This window comes from Caretta caretta, chromosome 8 (genome assembly GCF_965140235.1).
Source record: "Caretta caretta isolate rCarCar2 chromosome 8, rCarCar1.hap1, whole genome shotgun sequence".
NCBI classification, from domain to species: domain Eukaryota; kingdom Metazoa; phylum Chordata; order Testudines; family Cheloniidae; genus Caretta; species Caretta caretta.
Window position 1 is genome coordinate 47,460,973 of NC_134213.1, and position 24,903 is coordinate 47,485,875.

The 24,903-nt window shown below is 41.7% G+C and overlaps 1 protein-coding gene across 5 annotated transcripts in view; it reads left to right on the forward strand.

The window, feature by feature from the left end:
• The window catches only part of KIFAP3 (kinesin associated protein 3), a 142,255-nt gene that overhangs the window by 39,965 nt on the left and 77,387 nt on the right, over nucleotides 1–24,903 (forward strand). For all 5 annotated transcript variants that reach the window (XM_048860267.2, XM_048860268.2, XM_075131459.1 and 2 more), the window contains exons 11-16: nucleotides 13,868–13,968; nucleotides 19,179–19,287; nucleotides 21,407–21,519; nucleotides 22,897–23,062; nucleotides 23,311–23,436; nucleotides 23,874–23,972. In XM_048860267.2, coding sequence (XP_048716224.1) covers nucleotides 13,868–13,968; nucleotides 19,179–19,287; nucleotides 21,407–21,519; nucleotides 22,897–23,062; nucleotides 23,311–23,436; nucleotides 23,874–23,972 — 714 coding nt within the window. The remainder of the gene's footprint in view (nucleotides 1–13,867; nucleotides 13,969–19,178; nucleotides 19,288–21,406; nucleotides 21,520–22,896; nucleotides 23,063–23,310; nucleotides 23,437–23,873; nucleotides 23,973–24,903) is intronic.

Sequence of the window (24,903 nt, forward strand, 5' to 3'; positions counted from 1 at the left end):
TAATCAATTGCACAAATACAAAATGGGAAATGACTGCCTAGGGGAGGAGTACTGCAGAGAAGGATCTGGAAGGGTGTAGTGGATCACAAACTAAGTATGTGTCAACAATGTAATACTGTGGCCAAAAAAAACAACAACAAAAACCCCCACCATTCTGGGATGTATTAGCAGAAGTGTTGTAAGCATGACACAAGAAGTAATTTTTCCACTCTAATCAGCACTGATAAGGCGCCAGCTGGAGTACTGTGTGCAGTTCTGGGCACCACACTTCAGGAAAGATGTGGACAAATTGGACCAAGTCTGGAGGAGAGCAACAAAAATTATTAAAAGTCTAGAAAACATGACCCATGAGGATAGCTTTAAAAAAATTGAGTTTGTTTAGTCTGGAGAAGAGAAGACTTGAGGAGGACATATGTCTTCAGATACATAAAAGGCTGTACTAAAGAGGAGGGTGATAAATTGTTCTCCTTAGCCACTGAAGACAGGAAAAAGAAGTAATGGGCTTAAATTGCAGCAAGGGAGATTTAGCTTAGACATTAGGAAGAACTTCCTTACTGTAAGTGTAGTAAGGCACTGGAACAAATTACCTAGGGTTGTGGTGGAATCTCTGTCACTGGAGGGTCTTATGGACAGGTTAGACCAATACCTGTAAGGGATGGTCTAGATCAGGGGTGGGCAAACTTTTTGGCCCGAGGGTCACATCTGGATATGGAAGTTGTATGGCAGGCCATGAATGCTCACGAAATTGGGGGTTGGGATGCTGGATGAAGTGAGGGCTCTGGCTGGGGATGCAGGCTCAGCGGTGGGGTCAGAAATGAGGAGTTCAGGGTGCAGGAAGGGGCTCTGGGCTGGGGCAGAGGGTTGGGATGTGGGGGTGGGTGAGGGGTTGGGGATGCAGGAGGGTGCTTCGGGCTGGGACCAAGAAGTTTGGAGAGCAAGAGGGGGATCAGGGCTGGGGAAGGGGGTTGGGGGTGCAGGAGGGGGTCAGGGGTGCAGGCTCCAGGTGGCGCTTACCTCAAGCAGCTCCCACAAGCAGCGGCATGTTCACCCTCCAGCTCTAAATGTTGGCACGGCCAGGCGGCTCTGTGCGCTGCCCTGTCCACAGGCACCACCCCTGCAGCTCCCATCGGCCGTGGTTCACGGTGCTTGGGGCGGGGGCAGCGTGTGGAGACCCTTGGCTGCTGCTTCATATAGGAGCCAGAGTGGGGACATACCACTGCTACCGGGAGCCGCGTGGAGCAGGGCAAGCCCCTGACCCCGCTCTCCAGCGGGCGCTCAAGGGCCTAATTAAAACGTCTGGAGGGCTGGATGTGGTCCCAGGTCTGTAGTTTGCCCACCCCTGATCTAGATCATTGATGGGCAACCTGCAGGCTGTATGCGGCCCATCAAGGTAAGCTGATTGCGGGCCGCAAGACATTTTGCTGACGTTGACCATCCGCAGGTCCCAGTGGCCGCAGTTTGCCGTTCCCAGCCAACGGGAGCTGTGGGAAGCGGCAGCTGGCTGCAGTTCGCTGTTCCTGGCCAATGGGCGCTGCGGGAACTGGTGGGCTACTGGTCGCTGCTTCCCGCAGTTCCCATTGGCCAGAAATGGCAAACCACAGCCACTGGGAGCTGCGGGGCGCCATGCTTGTGGATGGTCAACGTAAGCAAAATGTCTCACGGCCCACAATCAGCTTGCCCACCCCTAGTCTAGATAATGCTTAGTCCTGCCTCAGTGCAGGGAATTGGAGTAGGTTAGTGGTTCTCAACCATGTGTGCGCGTACCCCTGGGGGTATGCAGAGGTCTTCCAGGGGATACTTCAACTCATCTAGATATTTGCCTGATTTTATAATAGGTTACATTTTTGGCACTAGTGAAGTCAGTGCAAACTAAAATTTCATACAATGACTTGTTTATACTGCTCTATATACTATACACTTAAATGTAAGTACAGTATTTATATTCCAGTTGATTTATTTTATAATTATATGGTAAAGATGAGAGAGTAAGCAATTTTTCAGTAATAGTGTGCTGTTGCACTTCTGTATTTTTGTGTCTGATTTTGTAAGCAAGTAGTTTTTAAGCGAGGTGAAACTTGGGGGTACGCAAGACAAATCAGACTCTTGAAAGGGGTACAGTAGTTCTAGAAAGGTTGAGAACCACTGTACTAGATGACCTATCGAGGTCCCTTCCAGCCCTACATTTCTATGATCTCTTTATGCCCTCAAGCTGCTGTACTCAGGAATTGGGCAGGTGAGCAGGGGAGTTTTTAATGCTTTCTTCATGTGGAACTTAGAAGTTCAGTAACAGAATTTCCCTCTTGTGTACCTTGAAAGCCAGGTGCCATAGAAAGCTTTGTGCCTGCTCCTGCTCCCATTGAAGTCCAGGAAATACGGTTCCAAGGAGCATTAAGTTATGTCAGAGGCCTGTAAAATTTCTCCTAATAGGATGAGTTGCTGGAGTTGAAGGATATTTTTAGGCATTTCAGAATTATATTTTGATGTTGTGAAATGTGGTGGTGATATGGTAGTGGGTTTATATAATGCACTTTTTAGAGTTTGTGTTTTAATTATATTGTGTAATAACTAATCTATGTAACTCTTTTATAGTGAGTAATGTAGTATGTATGTTAGTGTTAAAGTACTTACAGGTAATAGATCCTGGGAACAGGAAATGAGATATTATAAACCCCTAGTAATTTGTTATTTTGACCTTTGTGTCTGGATAACAGGAAAGGAGGAAAGTAGATAAAATACCGAATTCTCACACTTTGCTGCATGCTTAGATTTGCACAATGTTCCTCCACCCATGTCAGGGCTGGGGCTTTCTTTAGCCTGGGCTACACTAAAAAGACAAATAGTTTTTAACTTACAAAATTTCTTGTAAGTAACAATAGTTAGTTTCGCAGTTCCTGTTTGCTTTCTGGTCTGGATCTGGCCTGTTGGGTGATCTTGAGCAAGTCACTTCCCTTTCTGTACCTCAGTTTCTCCATCTGTAAATTGAGGATAATGATACTGACCTCCTTTGCAGAGCACTTTGAGATATAAAGAAAAGTACTACATTAGAGCTAGTGATTTATTATTAATGCTTAGTAATTCATAAATAACTTAATGTATTTACACAGTGGTCTTTACAAAAGGAACAGGTTTGCAAACCCTTTTGTGGATTCTTTTGATTAGTTAAGTTGTGTCCTACAAAGTTGATCTTTGCCATATGTAAATAAAGTGAATAGGATTTAAACCATACACTGAATAACATGGTCCAATGGTCTCAGATTTGGTACAATAATGTAATTTTCCTTTAGCTTTTTCACTATTTTTTCTAGCCCTTTTTACTATAATAGTTTCTTAGGATCACTGCTGATTATGGTGTGGACTTCTTAATGGAAGAACAGTTGTAATCTAATAAACTGGTTTCCTGATTCAGCACTGCAAGATATGTATATAAGAAGGCCAAGGCCAGCTTCTTGAAATTCTTACCATACTAGAATCCTTGTTTTAATTTACCTAATATTTTACAGTAAATGTAAGTTTTGGTAGTTTGTGCTTGATGCTGAAATGTAGAATTGCTGTGCTAGTTAATGTGTACAGAGGCTTCCTTTGAATTGCTCATTTTTCAGTGAAGTGTATTTAATGTTTTCCACATGGGTTGTGTTGAATATATTTCACACTTAAAGAGGTGATGTTGGTGATTCCATTAGAGACTAACTTGAATTCCTGTTATGCCATTCCATTTGGATAATGTAGTCCATAACTTGTATTCTTGCTGTGTGTTACTGCAGCATTGTTCAGGGCTGATTCTGCTCTTGAAATTCAAATGTCCAGATCTGTCCTGAACTAGTGCTATTTTTTCTTGACTGTGGGGCTAATAGAGAACTTTAGTGTTAGGGTTTGTCTACAAAGTGAGTTAAGGCGCAGCAAGCCAGGGTGTGAATCTATAGCACGCTAGAAGTTCCATAGTCCACTCGGACTGCTTCAAAAGTCACTTCCAAAGGGGAGAACATCAGAGTGGACTATGGTACTTGTGAGGCACTGCAGGTGGTCTGCATGGCTGGCTAAAGTGCTGTAGCTTCACACCCCCGCTTGCCACACACTATCTCACCACATAGACAGGCCCTTAAAATCACAAACTTGTCCAAAATAAAAAGTCAGATCCTGAAAATTATTGCATAGTGTACACTTGCCACTAAAGCCCAGGGGTATGTGGTCTTAGAAATACCTACGTAAGGAATTCAGGCTTTGGTCATAGTTACTAGCACATGCCTTCTTAACATTCAAAGACTGAAAATCTGAAACCGTTTGGAACTCAGAACCCACCCCTCTAATTTGCAGAAAACTAGTTGTGAAAACAGCCCAAGGGACCTGATATTTTTCCATCCCAGCTGCTCCAGCTGAACTACAGCTGCAAATTAAAAAAAAAAAAGAGAGAGAAAAAAAAAGAAGAAAAGTATTGTTCCTGTAAACTGTTGAGTGTATTTTATAACAGCAATAATTCCCACAAAATCAGTTATGGCAGTTAATGACTGGTTTGTTAAGGCATTAACTACCCTCAGCTGGGAATGACCAATTTCTCTGGAATGGTTGTATAAGTACTAAGCATAATTCAATAACACTTTCAAATAAAGATTTGGTTAATTACTGTTAAATTCTTGTGGAAATCCTATCTAAGTACTTATGACCTCCACATTTAATATCCAATGAGTTCATCATGATTCATGTTTATTACCATAAATACCAAAGGAATCCATAATGACTAGGCCATTATTTTTCCATGGGTGCCTTGACTGCTTTAGTCAATTTGGCTAATCTACCTTCAGTCATTAAGTGCCTGATTCTCAAAACTACCAGTCTTTGCAGGGCACTACTTTGGCACATTGCCAAAACATTGGTGACTTTTTTTATATGCGAACTGTTGGCAGAGAATCTTTGTACTTTTCCTAGTTAGGGGACTAATTTATGCCTACTGAATAAGTCATAAGGAAGTCCTTTGCAGTGCCTGCTTTTGCATGTGTGGCCCTGCGTTGTTATAAAAAATAGCATCCTGTTACCCCATCCTGTTCCTTTAAGGCTTCTGCATCCAGGAAGAGAGCTGTTCTTTACCCTGGCTCAAAGTGAGAGGGTCGAGACTGGGTCGATCTTCAACAGAATCTCCAAATAATTCTGATTGACTCATGGCTTCATTCAGCAATGTTCAAACTAGAACAAAACACAAGATGTGTATCTTCTGATTAATTTGTTAAACAATGATCATTCACCCATGCCAGAATGATTAAAGGACTGGAAAACAAGCCTTATAGCGATAGATTCAAGGCGCTCAGTCTGTTTAGCTTAACAAAAGAAGGTTAAGGGGCACAGTCTATAAATACTTCCATGGGGAAAAATTTGATAATTGACTCTTCAATCTAGTGGACAAACGAATAACAAGATCTGATGGCTGGAAGCTGAAGCTAGACAAATTCGATCTATAAATAAGGTGTACATTTTTAACAGTGGTGAGGGTAATCAACCACAGAAATAATTTAACAATGGTTGTGGTGGATTCTCCATCACTCACTGGCGATTTTTAAATCAACATTGCTTCCTCCCCGCCCCCCACAGATACACTTCAAACAGGAATTAGTTGAGGGAAATTCTCTGGCCTGTGTCATACAGGAGGTCAGATTAGATGGTTTCTTCTGGCCTTGTAATCTTTGCATATACCTTTTAGGGAGTTAAAGTCCTTTTGAGCAAGGAGAGCATCTGGCTTGTCAGTCTGTCAAAATTTCCTCTGAAGAGTATTATGCCATCTACCTTAAACTCAGTAGTCTGGCTAAATGCTCAAAAAACTAAGTGTTGATGCTGTTGAACTTGCAAACTGTTGATGTGTTGAATCTCCTTTCCCTGAATGACACTGGAAAAGAAGATAGCTAAAGGTTGTCTCCAATATTTGCCAATATGCTGATTGAGCCTGCCATGGTGCCTAGAGCAGGGGTTCTCAGGACAAAATTTTTGGTGGCCTCAGTACAGCCACCAACTCTTGCTGATGCCCGTGCTTATATTTTTTCCTAAAATACTTGTGGACTGGAGCCTGAAGGCCTATGTCCAGATCCCGAAGCCGCATGGACAGGGCCTAGAGATGGAGCCTGGGGCCTGCTGCCTCAGAGCCGGAGCCCAGGACTGGAGCCTGAAGCCCCATGGCCAGAGTCTGCTGCCCTGCCTCCCCAGGGCTGAAGCCCAAAGCCTAAGCCCCACTGCCCCTGGCAAGGTGGTGAACTCACTGGCTGCCCGCTCCTCCAGCGTTGTGCCACAGGTGTCTCCAGAGGGGGGCAGAGTCCAACCCCTACTGGCAGCCCCAGCAACCAATACCAAGGCAGTGCATCCAGGAGCAACAGGGAGGGGCCGCTACTTTGCCACTCCCCTCCCCCCCCAATCACAGCCAAGGAGGCTGTGGATGCAAGAAAAGCCCCTGGTGGCCACGTGCTGCCACGGTGGCTGCATTTGAGAAATGATGGCCTAGAGTGGGTCACAGCTGAGAAAGTCAAAGTCAGGACAGACTGATAGAAAACAGGGCAGATACACCCACACTGGTAGTATATTCTACAATTAGATTTAACCAGATCAGGAACAAATGAGTATTCCTGTATTGCTACACCAGTTTACCATGGAATCACAAAGTGTCTCTCCTTTGGCAATCCGACCCTGGTTTACCACTCAGAAAAACTGTACTTCTGTGATAAATGATCCAAAAATCACATATTAGGTTCTTCCAACTCCACGGAGCTGGCCACATACCTCAGATCAAAATATACTTCAGGATCTCACAAATTCCATGCTGCAGCCAATCTTTAGTAAATTAACTAAAGATTTATTAATAAAAAAAGAAAAGTGAATCATATTACATTACAGTCAATTTCAGAGTCTGTAGATCAGGATGACTGCAGTGATGTTAACTTCTGCTAGTTTGCAATAAATCTATCCGGTACATCCAAAAGATTAGAGCCCAAATGGTAGCCTGGATGTAGAGTCTGTTAGTCTTTCCATGAATCTTTTGGGGAATCCCAAGTAATTACTTGGGGATCTCCATCCAGTGGCTCAAACTTTCCCTGTTTAAAATTCAGCAGATCAGAGATGGCAGGATCATGCCCGAGGTTTTTCTTTTATAGTTGAAACACGCTGCCAAGTGTTTCGAGCACAGCACATACCCAAAGATTCCTCTTTAAGTCCACACTAACCCACCCTTTGAGGGTAACATTCCACTTCCTATGTGAGATGAAGTGGGACTGTTCTTAATGTTTCCTCTGAATAGTGTGAGGGTGCCTCAGTTTCCCCTATGCAGTTCTTAAGTATCTCGGTGGTGGGGTAAGGGTGTATGATCATTGCAGAGCCCTAGAGGGCAGGCGTGTGCAGGAGTCTGGACACAGAGGATGGCTGACACCCTGTTTCCTGGCAACTGATGGCCTGGGCCCTTCCCCCCTGCAAGGTGAGAGCTAAAGGGTTGGAGAACAAAGGTATCAGGTGACCTCCTGGCCCGGGAAAGGAACAAAGCCCGGAGGAGGGGCTGGAGGGAGTTTCAGTTTGGTGCTGACTGGGACATGGAGTGAAGGGCAGACGTGGTTGTCTGGCTCACTGCCCCCCAAAATGGACCCAGTGGAGGGGTCCTGTTCTCTACACCTACAAGCTCTGTTTTAGACCATGTTCCTGTTGTCTAATAAACCTTCTGTTTTACTGGCTGGTTAAGAGTCACATCTGACTGCAAAGTTGGGGTGCAGGACCCGCTGGCTTCCCCAGGAGCCCCGCCTGGGCAGACTCGCTGTGGGGAAGCACACGGAGGGGCAGAGGATGCTGAATGCTCCGAGGTCAGACCCAGGAAGGTGGAAGCTGTGTGAGCTTTGTGTCCTGAAGACAGGCTGCTCACTGAGAGGAAACTGCCCCAGAGTCCTGACTGGCTTTGTGGGGAGCAGTTCCAGAGCATCACCCAGGGACTCCGTGACACTATGCATATGCAGTTCTGCAGAAAAGGACCTAGGGATTGCAGTGGACAAGAAGCTGGATATGAGTCAACAGTGTGCCCTTGTTGCCAAGAAGGCTAACGGCATTTTAAGTTGCATAAGTAGGAGCATTGCCAGCAGATCAAGGGACGTGATCATTCCACACTAGTTGGCATTGGTGAGGCCTCATCTTTCATAGATTTAGAGAATATCAGAGTTGGAAGGGACTTCAGGAGGTCATCTAGTCCAACCCACTGCTCAAAGCAGGACCAATCCCCAATTTTTGCCTCAGTTCCCTAAATACCCCCTCAAGGATTGAACTCACAACCCTGGGTTTAGCAGGCCAATGCTCAAACCACTGAGCTGTCCCTCCCCCCTCTGGAGTACTGTGTCCAGTTTTGGGTCCCACACTACAAGAAGGGATGTGGAAAAATTGGAAAGAGTCCAGCGGATGGCAACAAAAATGATTAGGGGCTGGAGCACATGACTTATGAGGAGCTGTGGAACTGGGCTTATTTAGTCTGCAGAAGAGAAGAATGAGAGGGGATTTGATAGCTGCTTTCAACTACCTGAAAGGGGGTTCCAAAGAGGATGGCTCTAGACTGTTCTCAGTGGTAGCAGATGACAGAACAAGGAGTAATGGTCTCAAGTTGCAGTGGGGGAGGTTTAGGTTGAATATTAGGAAAAACTTTTTCACTCGGAGGGTGGTAAAGCACTGGAATGGGTTACCTAGGGAGATTGTGGAATCTCCTTCCTTTGAGGTTTTTAAGGTCAGGCTTGACAAAGCCCTGGCTGGGATGATTTAGTTGGGGATTGGTCCTGCTTTGAGCAGGGGGTTGGACTAGATGATCTCCTGAAGATTCTTCCAACCCTGATATTCTATGATACAAAGGTAATCCAGCTACTCTGATTTATACAAGGCAGTTCCCGGTTATTCATTATAACAGGGATAGATAAGTTGAAGAAAATATAGGGAATATTCATTTTGATTCATGCAGTATATACACATCTTGTGAATATACGACCAAACACTAAATACAGGCCTTTGATCTAATAACAATTGAATATAGTTACATATTTAATGTAAAGGGAATTAGTTACAAGATATAGATAGACATAAACATAAACACAGCATCTTCCTTGATTTTCTTTTCAACACAAATGAATTAGCCTAATCTATTAATCCCTTTTAACATCTCTTTGATACCCACACACAAGTGAATTGTCCTGATTACAGTTGCAGTGCCTCTTCTCAAGCCTTTAAGGTTCATACCCAGGTTACTTGGCCTGTTGATCCTAACCTGAACTGGTTTGCCAGCATCACAGAGCGCACTTAATAAAGCATTGGATCAGAGTGTGGTACTGAAACTGTGCCAGCTGTGTTGATGGATGACCTCTTCCAGTCAAAACATTCTTCCTCAGCCTCTTTCCTGCAGCATTCAACCCTTTGATTCTTAACCTGCTGCTATTTTGCCTGGGAACCAATAAGCGGTCAGTGGTAAGGTGGTCAATGGTTCTGTTTCTTCCTACTGGGCTGCACTCAGTGTTTGTGATGGACCTCTGGGAAACTTTCGGCAAACCAGCAGAGCTTTGAAGCTGTGGAGACTGAAATTCTTTCCTTCATTTTTTTCTGTCCCTTCTTTACAAATATAGGCAAATAAAAGAAATTTAAAAGAGAACCTAGTAAATTAAATACAAAAAATTATGGTCACACAGCATTACGGTTGCACTATGGTTGCACCATGTAGTTCCAGCCCTTTGTGCATGTGTATTATAATAGTCTTTAATGACATGGTTACATACTGTACATAAGGATGTAGAAAAAAATCATACCCCATTATATTCCACTATTTGAGAAATTGTATGTAATTATCAAAGATTGTATTGAAATGGATGTGCACAAGAGGGACAAAGTGAAGGTTTAACCATGCAACAATAATGATGTATGAGGGTTTTTGCATTAAGAAAATACAAAGGATTAAAGTATTAAAGAGACAGTAAGTCCTGCTCCCAGAAACCTTCCATCCCAACCCCAAGATAATTCCTAATACTGGTGAGTGCAGAGGTTAAAGTAGCCATAAAATGTAAGATGGTAGTGGTTAGTTTTTGGTTTCTTCCCCCCTCCCCCAATGTCTAGATACTTAATAAGCCTGGAATTCTGGATTCCGTAAACTTTGTTTTGTTGCATTGGTTCCTCTTTAATTCTCCTTTGTCTTCAACCATTGTTAATTTCATGCTGCTTGCATTTGTGTAGTGCTGCCACCTCCGTGCGTCTTCAGAACTTTTCTGTGTCAGGTGCAGTAGGCATTACTGTAGCACCTTAGACGCTTTCTACTTAAGTTGAATAGGTGGATCCATTTTGAATTTTTGGACATGTTGGAAATATCATTCAACATGTTGCTTGAGGTGCTCTATAGGCATGGTATGAAACTCTGCGCCACAGATGCTTGTTTGTATAAATCCAGCTGTGTTGAGAGTCACAAGAAACCCTTTGCCTTCACATTCTACTGTCACTGTAATAGGAGTCTGGAAAGGGAGTGAATAACTGTGGAAACGGGGGGAGTGAGTTGTCCAGTGACCTGGGCATAAGCGGCGCTAGTGTTTCCAAAAGACTACAAGACCTCTATATTCTACTGTCTAGAAAAGTGGTTCCCAAACTTGTTCCGCCGCTTGTGCAGGGAAAGCCCCGGGCGGGTGGGCCGGTTTGTTCACCTGCTGCGTCCACAGGTTTGGCCGATCGCGGCTCCCACTGGCCGCAGTTCGCTGCTCCAGGCCAATGGGAGCTGCTGGAAGTGGTGGTCAGTATGTCCCTCAGCCCGCACCGCTTCCAGCAGCTCCCATTGGCCTGGAGCAGCGAACTGCGACCAGTGGGAGCCGCGATCGGCCAAACCTGCGGACACAGCAGATAAACAAACCGACCGGCCCGCCAGGGGCTTTCCCTGCACAAGCGGCGGAACAAGTTTGGAACCACTGGTCTAGAAAAGTGATTTTTTTCAACCTATTTTCATTTGTGGATGCCTAAAAAATTTCAGATGGAGGTGCGGACCCCTTTGGAATTCTTAGACATAGTCTGCGGACCCTCTGGTCTGTGGACCACAAGTTGAAAACCACTGTTCTGTGGAACCGACAACCTTTCGTGAACCCCTTAGACATAGTCTGCGGACCCCCAGTTGAAAATCACTGGTCTAGAAATAAGCTACAGCTATCTTAATAGCACTTGAAATTCAAAGGGAAGATTTAACTGGCTGTTTGTTCCAGCTAATAATTTCGATTACTAGAGGTAAAGGTTGTTTACAAGAATGAAAAGCTTTGTCGTGTTTGTTAAACATAATTGTGCCAGATTCTTGGCTGGTGTAACCAGTATAGTTCCCATTGAGTGACTTCTGTGGAGTGATGCCAGTTTCCATCAGCTGAGAATCTGGCCCAATTTTAGTCTAGTTCATTATTTTGTTACTATTGTTTAGCGGATCATCCACCTCTGCTTCTCTTGGAGGTTCCTGTGTTGGCCAGCAAGACACAAGTCAGGCATCCGACTCCTAAGCTGACATGGGGAAGGAAGTTCTGAGAGCAGTGGAAACAACTCCTTATTCCGACCCCCTAAGACTTGAGGACATGACTCACTCTTTTTAAAGCCTCTAGCTGTATCTATAGCAGTTTGGCCCTGCACCTTTCATATTGTAGTTGGCTTTACAATTTCACTCCATGGAAATGGGCTGGTGAGATATGTATTGCCTCTACTAGAGGAAAAATAAAAAATGAAAAGAAATTGCCATGTTTGCTTAAAAATCTTCGCAACTGCAGGATATTCATTGTGTTATCTTACCATTAATCAGTTGGGCATGATTCTTTCCACAGTTACTATAGAAAAGTACTATTTCTAAAGTGGGCCAGAGGTTGCAAGGTAAGACAGCTGTTGCTAAATTATCTCCCAATGGTATCTGAGGGATCAATTTCCCCTTATGCTTAGCAGAGGAAAGAACACAATGTCTCTTTGCAAATGGTGAGTTTGTTAAAGCAACCACTGACAGGGTTTCATGTTATTTTTAAAAATTAATCATTCTGATCTGATAGAGGAGACCTACGTCCCTCATAATGACACTTAGTGGGAGGAGTTTAACTATGATGGTTGTCTTAGAACATCAACACGTTGCCAAGCTATCGCATAGGTACCACTTCTATTTCCTGTTCTAAATATAGGGGGAATTGTGGCATTTCAAATAACCTTGTGTGGTAATTGCAGGCAAATGCTGACTTCATAATGGTGGCTGCTATATATCCTGATTCAATCCATAGGCATGTTCAGATAAATGCACTAATCCCACCTATCCCAATATTACACTTGTGACAATCAGGGTCCAGAGAGTCCAAGGGAAGAAAGGGGGGGTCTGAACCCCAAAGAATAAGCAATAAGCAGCGGGTTATATACAATGTTGTTTGTGTATAAAGATATGCCAAGTAAAGTCTTTTAGGAAAGCTTGTAGTGTTCTGAACTTCATGGTCACTAGGAGATCTGGATAGAGGTTGTGGTTATGAATATATGCATGTATATGTGTGTAGAACATTGTAATTGCAACACGAGTGCACCAACAGCATTATCTCACAGCAGTGTGGGGAAGCAATCTGGCAGGGAGGGGCACCTCCCAGGGTAGTTGTTTACATGAAACTAATTCCAAGCACCAAGCGTCCTACAACCCAGGGAAGAACAATCATGGACTGCTACATGGAAAGTCGTTGAAACTGAAAAGAAACCCCGTCTTGAACCCCTAAGAAAGGAGGGGATTTTTCCTGCACTGTGTAACCATGAATTAACGTAGTCTGGAAGAAAGGAAGAAAACTCTGCAAACCTTGTTAAAAGGGAAGGGATTTGAAATGAAGGCTATCCCTAGTGTGCAAACCATCTGGAGTGTGTCCCTCAAAGTGAACTGGTGATTGGGAGCTGGTTTCACCCCTTCAGGGGTGATGAATCAGATGGGAACAATCCAAGTGTCTGTTAGTTAAGAACTTGGGCAGACTCGGGAGCTGAAGGGGATCTTGAGGTGATCCTGCAAGGAGTAACTAGGCCTGTGCAAGCCAGGGTGAAACATTTATGCTTGTAGGTTGGCTACTGGTGTCAGAGCTCTGAGCCATAGTAGGACAGTATTAGGGCAGTGAAATCTACAAGGCTGGCGGTGACAGAACCCCTCATTGGTCTGGGTGATCTCCAAAATGTCACACCTGTCAATCCAAAAACACTCAATTTTCTTTTCTTTATAATGTGTTCTATGCAGCTTTTGTGTTGTTTATCTAACCTGTGTTCAGTTGCCTTCCTGCCCCTTGCAAATGCTTAAATGACACTGGAACACCAGAATATCTTACCTTTATATTACCAGTTTTACTGCAATTGTTCATCTGTTACATTCTTTTATTTCCAATGCTGATAGAAAACTCTCTGATAGTATTATGTATTTGGAAAAAGTTAGTTGTCTCAGCTTGGCATCCTCATCAACAGCCTAGTTGGCCTTAATTTGTTCCTTTGCCGACATTCTCAGCAGAGAGAAGGTTTGGGTTGGCCACTGAGACTGAACTCCCCTTTCAATCATAGAAGGTGGATCCCTGCATAGTAGGGATGAACATACATTCCCAAATTACATTGTGCAAGAAGCTGGTACTGCCACTGCCTATACTGTGTATGATCTGTGGATAAATAGAAGACTCTGGTCCTGAGGGGCTGTCAGTCCAGCATCTTTCACTAATACTAATGTGTCACACACACATTAATAAAAAAGAATCTTGTTAAAGCAACAGAGAATTTAAAAAGTGTTATCATGGTAATCTTAATTAAAGAATTAGACTCTAGTGGAGAAATAGGAATGTACAGTAACTACAGTGTTGAGGATTTTAGTTAACACATAAATTCATGTTGTGTTTTTTATTCTCCCTAGCAAATGAAAACTACAGACAGGTAGCAATGTGTGTTCTGTATCACATAAGCATGGACGACCGCTTTAAATCGATGTTTGCGTACACAGACTGTATACCACAGGTATGTGTTTTCCTTCTAGATGCATTCCACCACAAACATACCATTTGTCGCCTTCCTGGTAGCAGAGGTCACAGTGACACCTTCAGGTGATAATGGGAACAACAGTGTTTCTTCCCAGTCAAATAACTATGAGCCTCTATTAATACGGCAGCTTAACCATTCATACTACCGTTAAGCAGCCCTCATCAGAAGGAATAGGTGACCAACTTTGTCTGTCAGTGCTGCTGGCAAATAAGGAACATCAGGTTACTGACAAGGGTATAGGCAACCAGAAAATACCAATAGAAGATTTTCCATGTTAAAGGGAAATGACAATTGGTTCCCTATATAATTACTGTATATGTCCTGGAGAGCTTTGCTTTTTGCAGTTTCAGAAGATACTCCTTTCCAATCTCATTTTGAGTATCAGAACATCATTGTCTGCAACGTTACGGAATATGAGCTGGAAACCAGCCAAGCAAATGTTACATCACTGCATGGACTATCTCTGCTCTGACTACAGTCCCACTAAATAAAGGACACATGAAAACTGTGTAGTTGGGAAAGAAATACCTTTTACTTACCTTCTGGATTAAGGATTGTTTGGTGCCTCTCACTATCTGTAGGGAATAAACAAACAAAATTTCATTAAAGAGAAAAAGACCTGGATCTTTTAAACAACTGTATGATTCAGTTTCTCAGGGTTCTGATTTAAGGTTAGAGTTGAGGATAGAGTCTCCATCTCATAAGTGTAAAAAGCTTTCTGGTTGCTTTTTTTAGAATTGCACCACTCTGTTCTCTTTCCTGCCAAACATCTTTTTAACATCAAGCATATCCGCGATGGGAAGTTGCAATGGAAAGTTTTCAGAACATTTTTTGTCAGTATTTCATGGCAAAAGTTGTAATGTTCTTCCAAGTCGGGGCGAAGAAGGAGGATCTGATGGGAATAGCAAGTGTATGTTGCACAATACTCTTGTAAACATCCTGCAGATTGTTTGCCACAGGATGAAGTTGTATGCTAAGAAGCCCAAATGATACAGAGAACCCACTACTTTTGAATTGTCTCCCACCAAAACCAGAGGCTTTGTTTTGCACTATGGGGCTCAGTTATGATGTGATTTTGGAAAATATGGGCATGGTTTAAAAGCCCCTAGTGCCAAATATAAAGAACCATGGAAATTTCAATAATGTTTAACTAACATGCTTGTTCTGATAGGTATTGGCTGCTCAAAGTTGTGCCTGTAACCCTTGTTCCAAAACCCATGGAAGTAAATAGACTCCCATTAATTTCATTGTTCTTTATATCTGGCTCATAAAGCCTAGAAAAACTTTAAGGCTATCTGTGACCATGATGAACAGTTACCGTGCTCATTAAATCCTATACTAGACTGTGGCTGAAGACCCTGTTCATCCAAAGCCACGCTGTGATTTGCCAGTTGGTCCTTTGTGATGAACATCTGTACACCTGCAGCTGGTGGGAAGAGCTAATTATAAGGGGGAGAGGTTGGGACAGGAGGGGAGAAATGAACATTTTAAAGTGACCCCCCTCCCCTCTTTGCCCCTCAAAATGCTGCCCCTCCCTCCCCCCCCCGGCCCCTCCGGGTGACTAGATAAAGTGTGAAAAATCGGGGTGGGACTGTGGGGTAATTGGGGCTTTCTCTTATACAGGCGCCTAATATTGGGATTGTCCCTATAAAATTGGGACATCTGGTCACCCTCCCCCTCCCTCAGATTGTTTTAATATAAAATGAAGGAGCCAACCATACTCTTTTAGCAGTAGGCCACATCAGGGTGTGTACTGGTGGGCTATTGGTGCACATCTCGGGTGGCGGAATACACTTCTCCTTCCCATGTAGTCCCCCCATTCACTAAAAAAATGCGCTCCCTTTCACCCCAGTCAAGCTCTAGAAGATCACAGCACAAGCTAGCTGATGAGTTAGTTGAATTCTCCTTCATAGAAGGTTCTCCTCTGCTGACCCACTGGGACACGGGATATGAGAGGCTAGTGAATGTGACCAAAATAGGGCACAACAGCCCTATCCTGCCCCCATTGCATGGTGAGTGTCACCTCTGCAGAGCTGCCAGTGCATCCTATCTGCACAAAGAGTTGCGACTTGTTTCTGTCACATTTGCAGTCTGCAGGTCCATTAGGTCTGCTTGCCTGTGTCTTTCCTTTGAACATTTTAAATTGTCTGAAAGGGGCTGCATTCTCCCAGGTAAGCATCCTTGTGGATTTCAGGAGTTAATGGGCATTATTCTATTACCACTTAAAAGTGAGTATTAACAGTTCATTCTTGTTAGACCTTAGCAATGCGTGTTTTGTTTAAATAGGTGCAAATGCCATCCAGATGCTGATAAAAGCATATATTGGTAATAGCCTGGCCAATCAAAGAGCATGGTTAGGCAGTGATGTTATGGTGATATTTAATATTTTACCACTGAGCGGTGTACAAGGATCTCCTCAGTTCCCCACATGTTTTCCACCACAGTTGTCCTGCTTCGCTCCTCTTTGATCTATAAGCTTCTTTTTAGTTTAATGCTGGTAAACGTCCTCTCTTGACAGCGCCCTTTGCTCCTGTCCGCCATTATCTGCTGAAGTTCAGAAACCAGAGCATCACTTCAAACAGCAGAGTTAGGGAGTAACTGGTCAGAAGAGATTCCTGAGGCATGCAGTTCTGGCATAATCATTCAAAGATGTTTGAATTGGGGTTGAGGAGGGGGTTTGACAGAGGTGTATGTGAACAGAGCTGTGGGGGTTGGCCTCTGGTCATTGGTAAATAAGTGAAGTCAGGTGCCAGAGAGTCTAGACACAGTGATTTCAGTCCTGGGTCTGTGGTATCTGATACTCAATATGGGACTTGTCTGATTGAACACTACTGCCTCTTCATTGCACATGCTGCAGCCTTTTTACTGCCTTCCTGTTAAATCAGTAAAAGATGACAATGGACATGGTAAAAGCAGAACAAATTTAATTTTAATATTTCCTATTTGGCAGCAATTATGCTCCCTTTTGAAGTGGCACGAGGAGCAATCAAATTAAATGAAGACATAATGGGAAACATGGAGTTCATACAAAACTATTATTTTAAAATTTGAACTGGTTTAATTGAAATTGGAGTATATTTATTTCTTTTTACAGAGAAGTAGCTCAGTAATGACAATCTGACCCCACTACGTTCAACATTTAATTTCCATAGATTTTTGCATTCAGTGAGCATAGAATATGTTTGTTTTAAAATATATATAAATAATTTGAAGGGATTTTAAAATGAGAGTTCTGGAGGGTAATTTCTGAAAGGTCACATCCCCTACTTGCTGAACTTTCTATATGACTTTGCTGGTTAATTCATGTTTATATCAGGGCCATAGATTTAATAAACTAAAGATCTTCTTAGAAGTACTTGAAATCAGGGAAATCTGATTCACCTTTACTTAAGAAAAGGAGGAAATCGGCAATAGCTTTTACATCACCTTGTGAAAGCCCTAAAAGATACTTTATTTTTAGAGAGAGAGAGTATTAAATATTTTTGGATGTTTTTCTACATTTTCAAATATATTGATTTCAATTACAACACAGAATGAATATTCATTCTGTGTTGTAATTGAAATCAATATATTTGAAAACATAATACAATATAGAAAAACATCCAAAAATATTTAATATTCTATTGTTTAACAGCGATTAAAACTGGATTAATCATGATTAATTTTTTAAGTTAATCGTGTGAGTTAACTGCAATTAATCGGTTTCAGAGTAACAGCTGTGTTAGTCTGTATCTGCAAAAAGAAGAGAAGTACTTGTGGCACCTTAGAGACTAACAAATTTATTAGAGCAGTTAATCAACAGCCCTTATATATGAACAAGAACACAAATTAATCAATATCGTGACCTAAATTTGTGTGTATTAATTTGGCAGCCTCTTTGGAATGACAACTTGATAGTGTATTTATCTATTGCCAGATAACTCCCTCCAACAGATTGTCTGTGGAGGATTTACCTGCAGTGCTGATGCCTCCTAATTATCCTTTCTCTGAATATATTTTTTGGTAGATACCCACTCATCTTGTACTTAATCATTCCAAGGTGTTACCACTAGGGGGCAAGAGTGCAACTACTTTGACAGTTACAGTTCAGTTCTTTCTCCCTGCCCCTACCCCTGTATCTGTCCTCTTTTTAAGTGCATTTGTTTTACTCAGCCTTGTGCCCATGCTACCTTGCATTGTGATTCTGATAGGTCTTGCAAGCTAAGTAGTCTGGCTTCGTCAGTGCTTGTATGGGAGTGTGCAGAATTGGGGTTGGTGCTGCAGTAGGGGTGGTCTACCTTGTGAGTCAGTAACTGAACCAAATCTACCAAATCTGTGAAAAGTGAAGACTGAGAAATAGACTGATGTTTGGATGTCATTTATATATTGGATTTGCTGTTTGTAAAAAATTAAGGCAGACTTACAATAGACAAAATTAGGGTTGATATGTAAGCCGTGATAGACCAGTGAATATATAGGAACAAATTATATGGAATGGCAGCTAGCTGTTGGTTCTTTGTAGCCTCATCAGCGGAGTCACTAACATGCACCACAGCAGTTAGAGCAGACTGTGGGAAATGTGTATTTTATCCCATGTATCCTTTTTCCTCTACTGAAGGAGTGGGGCAGTAGTAAAGGAGACACTGGCTCAGTACTGCAGTATTTGGCAGTAGCAATGAGTGCAGCGGTAGTAGGTTTGCTTAGACAGATGGTGGGAAGGACATGTAGCAGATAAATCAGAGTGAGTTTAGATATAGGCAGCGGAGTAGACTTAGCCAGTTCAAAATAGCAGGAGTAGAATTATTATACAATAAAACAGCCATTTGTAGTGCTTTATTCCATTAAGCAAACGGAAGTATCCCGTTTTTCATGGGATGAATGCATTAGTACACAAGATTTTAAACTGTTCACAGGAATTTAACCATTCACAATCAATACGTTATCTCCCTATCACTGGATTTTATTTAACAAACTAGTTTATTTTAGAAAAGGTGGCAAGTGATTGCAATTCTTAACTGTTAGTAACTCTGGCTGTCCACAAATAATCAAACCCTAGTCCTTCCAAATTAATCACTATGACAAGTTGGCAGCAAATGTAGAGATGCTGAATATGAAAAGTATTCAGATTAGCATAGTTGGCTAGAGACTATTGCTCTGTTTTTTTTTCTCGTGCTTTGGAAAGTTTAATTACTTGTGTGTGTTGGTAGTTAATGAAGATGCTCTTTGAGTGCCCTGATGAACGCATTGACCTGGAGCTCATTTCCTTCTGCATTAATCTTGCTGCTAACAAGAGAAATGTGCAACTTATCTGTGAAGGTAAGTGTGCGGAAGCTTCACAGCATATCTTTGGGTCAGTGCCTAGCACCCTGATGGCAAATGTAATAGTAATACAACTAATGACAGCAGAAAAACATTCAAACCACATTTGTAATAAACATTTATGTATGTGCACAGTTGGGTCAACTCCTAATGTCACTCATCCCCCTATTGAGCCATAGTATCTCCAATTCTGTGGTGAACAGTTCCATGAAATCACTGATGACTATTATATTGAAAACTTTATGCTTATCCTGACCCTTACTATGTGGGTTGAATGTAACTCTGGAATTCACCCCCAAATCTTCCTACAGGCAACTGGGGTTCTGTTTCCAGACATGAATAAGTAACACAGGGCCTCTTTTATTTTTTTAATGGAAAGATACAATTTGATCTATTTTAAGATTACATCCCTCAAAGCGGGTGTTTACAAGCTGCGTAGTATGAACAGGCTTACTTTTCATGCGGTTGCTCCAAAGCTGCTCTCTCTTTTTCTGAACTCCCTGTGCTGATTCTCAACTTTAAAGTGCAGTTCTTCTCTGAAATGACACCATAAAACTGGCACATTCTCAATCAACCATTTTGCTCCCTGTATGTATTCAGAATCCTAGCCACTAGCTTCAGTGGCAACTGCTTCATAGATTCTAAGGTCAGAAGGAACAATTATTTATTCCGGTCCCTGCATACAACAGACCATAGAATTTACCCAGCGATTTCTGCCTCAAGCTCTGTCACTTGTAGTTGAACAAAACAATGTTAATTGCTTTTTAGTCCTATTATCACTTGAAAGCCAACACCTCTAAAACAGAGTGAGCTGGATTCTATTCCTTTTTGTGCATCAACAACTCTATTTTTACTAAATTCCAATCAGTTATACATGTGCAAACTACACAGAAGACAGTGGACTTGCACAAGTGTCACTGAGGGAATAATTTAGTGTGCAGGATGTTTTTTACTGATGAGGATACATGAGAAGGAAAGAACCCAGTTTGACACTCAGAACCCAGACTGAGTTGGCAGGGCTCACAGTTAGAGAACAACCTTTTTTTATTTGCAAACTGAGCTTATTTGGTCTCGAATCAATAAAAGCAGTACAATAATGCCATTTTTACAGAATTTCCTTTCAGAGTTATAGCTATGAAAAACTTACAATTTTTCACCAACTTAGATGCAACTTTGTGTATGCATCACATTTTCTCTTTCTGACTGGGGATGTTTTCTATGAAAACAGGATTTCTGCTGCTGCATAATCTTTCGTTGCTGATTTGCTCAGCGTATCAGACCTAACCCTTTGCTATATTTTCAGTAGGGCTATTTATATATTGACTAGCATGAGGGCTGCTTCCTTTGTTGGTGCTCTGTCACAGAAACTCGTATAAAAATGTAACTGTTAATATCAGACAGGCAAGGTTGTCCTGAAGAGTCACATCAGTAAGACCATGATTTGGCCCACAATATCAAATAGTTGAGTCTGGTGAATGTACTGTTGTTCCTGTAGTGTCCAAAGTGCGGTGAGGGCTTGTTTGCTCCCTAGACATGTACTAAAAGAGTGCTTTGGTTTATAGCCTTTGCCAGCTCCCCTGGGCAAAGTTGCTGTTATATATGAGTACCTCTATTTGAAATTCCTTTGCAAGAAACCTGTCCAGACTTGTATCTCCTCAAGTTACCAATATTAAGATGGATAGGCATTGTTTGAGAACTTGACTTGAAAATTAAGAGCAGGAGTTTGGGATGGCTGTATAGAATTGGGGTAGTCATAGTGGTGGTGGGAGTAGAGGCTTAGCAGGTGGGTTGCTTTTATTAGAGTTATAGTTGATAACTGAACTATTTAGTTCAGTTTTCTCTTATAGTGATGAGTCCTAATATTCAATAATTGAGATATTGGCTATTATATATTTGCCTTATATTTTGTCTTGGAGTTTATTCAGGTGAAATTTGTCCCTCTAATTATGGCCTGAAAGAACAAAATAGTTTCTGCTTTGTCTGATTTATTTGCCTTTGTCCTTTAATACTCGTTAATAAGAAAAAAATTCTAATTGTTTCTTTTTTTTTAAGCAAAAGCCCTGATTCTAGCTTTAATATGATCTGGGAGATTTGCCATGTATCATTTTCTTTTCAGGAAACGGATTGAAGCTGTTAATGAAGAGAGCTCTGAAGTTCAAGGATCCATTGTTGATGAAGATGATCAGGAACATTTCACAACATGATGAGCCAACAAAAAACCTGTTTATTGTAAGCACTTGCTATACGTTCTCAGTACCCTCTATCCCTTTGCATTGGAAAGGATTTTGGCTTTAGACTGCTGCTGCATCTTGAAGGATGGGTTGGCTTTTATCTTTACAAACGATTTTATATTCTTGAGTTTCATGTATTTGGCATTTCCATGTTTTTATGAAGCTGGTTTCATTGGTATTTTAAAGGGGTTCTGGATGCCTCAAGGAATTAGTGGTTGGTTACAATGTAAACCTTTTTACGTCTAGGTCACTGGTACAAAAACATGGAAATATACACATCTCAGAAACCGTTGCCACAGTTAGCACTAATCTTGAACTTTGTTCTCAAGAGAGAAATCTAGGACAGAATGAAGTATCCTTTGCCTGTTACAACTGGTTCCTTCAATTAAAGATTCAGGAGCAATGTGAAGAATCTCTTGCTACTTAAAAAAAAAAAAGAACAGGAGTAATAAGTGCTACTCTAAACCTCTTGACAGGTTTCAGAGTAGCACCCGTATTAGTCTGTATTTGCAAAAAGAAAAGGAGTATTTGTGGCACCTTAGAGACTAACAAATTTATTTGAGCATAAGCTTTCGTGAGCTACATGCATCCGATGAAGTCAGCTGTAACTCACGAAAGCTTATGCTCAAATAAATTAGTTAGTCTCTAAGGTGACACAAGTACACCTTTTCTTTTTTCTAAACCTCTTGCTACTTTTAATAACTCTTGAGCGACTTAATTCTCTAAGGCTGAGCTACCTGTCCAGCAGTCTCACGAGCATTAATTACACACACTCACGGAAATGAAATATGGAAAAGAATTTGTATTTTAGAATAAAAAAATATTTGGGTTAAATAAGGAGTTAAAATTCTAATTGGCAAATCTCTTAATAAAGTTGTTACTGCATGAAATCAAATCTTTTAACTGCCGTGCACTGCTAGTTCGTAAAATCCATACATGTAAACCACATAAGGTAACTTCACATACATTTCAGGAGGCTTTTTGGGAGCAGAAACCACTTCTATGGTTAAGATTCCATAACATTTTCTATTCTAACCCCCTTTCTTCAGTCTGGTAGCTTTCTAAAACTTTTACCTTTTGGGGGCTGAAATTTTCCATGTGTGGGTGTTTTTCTCTACCTACAGTAAATGTTCTTGAAAAGTTTGAACAAAAAGATTCAGAGAATGAGAAATGGGGAAATTGTCATTTTTAAAAAACAGGTCTGCAACTAAGGTGTTGAATTAAATTTGGCTTGAAAATAGTCCGCACTTAGGAGATGTGCCTTTTGAATGTTCTGGTGAAAATTAGTTTTGCTTTGACTGAGTTAGGAACCTTTCAAAATCCTTTGTTCATGTGCGGTACTTTTACTAATTACCTGCCTATATATTTTTTTTAGGATTATGTTGGTGACTTAGCAGCTCAGATCTCTAATGATGAAGAGGAAGAATTTGTGATAGAATGCCTGGGAACACTGGCTAATCTGACCTTACCTGACCTGGACTGGGAGCTTGTCCTGAAAGAGTACAAACTGGTTCCATACCTCAAGGATAAACTAAAACCAGGTCTGTATTATCAGTGGTTTAGTCTTCCATGATATTCTGTTTTCCGATTGTAGTATCTTTTGCTATCATATTCTATTCTTATTGCAGTATTGTGTTTTGCTACTGTAGTATCTTTTGGGTGTATTAATTAGCATAATGTTAGCTTGTTGGAAAATTAGAAGAACTGTGTATAAGTAAGAATAAGAACGTTCAAGGATTCAGCAAAGAGTTTTCTTAAATACCCAGCTCTCTGCTGTTTTATTTGCCAGGTTCTGCAGAAGATGACCTTGTCTTGGAAGTGGTGATCATGATTGGAACTGTATCTATGGATGACTCCTGTGCTGCTATGCTGGCCAAATCTGGAATTATTCCAGCACTCATTGAACTTCTAAATGGTATATTACTGAATTTCTGATTTTCAGGCCTGATTTTCATCTGTAGTTTCTAACGGACTCAGGTGGCACCATTCATTTTTTTAGCCTGCAGGATAGCAGTAGGTAGTCTCCAATGAAAGCACAATGTCTTTCCATTACTAGCAAAATGGCAATGAGCATGGTCTAGTGAACTCACTTTTTCTGCACTTCTGATGTCCTAATCTAATTCTCGCTGAAGTCAATGGGAATCTTTCTGTTGACTCTGATAGAAGTTGGATCAGGCCCTAAAAGTTCTGTGCACACTGGCAGGGATAGTCTGGTAGATATAAGACACCAGAAAAATGCATCCCAGTGTCCTTGGCTCTCCTGAGAGCCCAACACAACTCTTGAGACATTAATATACAATAGCAAAGTGCTCTGTCTTGGGGACTTGAGGAAATACTTTTTTCTTTTTGCAGCTCAGCAGGAAGATGATGAGTTTGTCTGCCAAATCATCTATGTCTTTTACCAAATGGTCTTCCACCAAGCCACCAGAGACGTCATCATCAAGGAGACCCGTATCCTCTTATAAAGGCCAGACGATTAGAATTATAGTACTTAACTTACTATAATTAGAATTTGTTACGTGTCAAGCTTTACAGAATAATGGTGGCTTAGAAAATCATAGTAATTAGAATTAATTGAACTTGAAACAGTGGCTGAACACTATAGACATAAGACAGGTATACAAGTACCATAAGATGGTGTTGTGCAGTATAAAGGTTTTATTGGCATGCCTTACATAGGCCATTCCAAAAGAGTGTTGATAAAGTTTATTGTGCCACACCACTGTATTATGTATATGTCACACACTGTACAGGAAAACTATTTAATAAATGTTTGAAATATTTTAATGGGAAAAATTCTCGTATCTTTCCACCTGTAAAGGCAGGTGCCTTAGGCCTGGGCTACACTGGGAGCGGGGTTCGAATGAAGATACTCAACTTCAGCTATGCTATTCACATAGCTGAAGTCGAAGTTTCTTAGTTCGACTTACCTGGCTGTCCTCATGGCTGCGAGTCGACCACGGCGGCTCCCCTGTCGACTCTGCTTACTCCTCCTGCCGAGGTGGAGCACAGATGTCGATTCGGGGATTGATTTATCTCATCTAGACAAGACATGATAAATCAATCCCCGATAGATTGATCACTACCCACCGATCCGGCGGGTAGTGAAGACGTAGCCTTAGTTACCATGATTTCACCTCTAGAGGGTTCAGATGGAGAAGAAAAATGTTTGTTCTTTCATATGCCTGCTGCTTCCAATCTCTTCTTCCCCTTCTCCCCATCTCCATTTTCCCCCCTTAGAAGCATGTGTCCTCCAACGTTCACCTTCTTATCCTCAGTGCTGTTGTCATGTATCACTCTCCTGTCTCCTTCCCATCATGTCTCCTCTTTGATTTCAGTTCCTGGCTCTCCTCTTTTTCTGTGCTGATGGCCCCATTGCCTC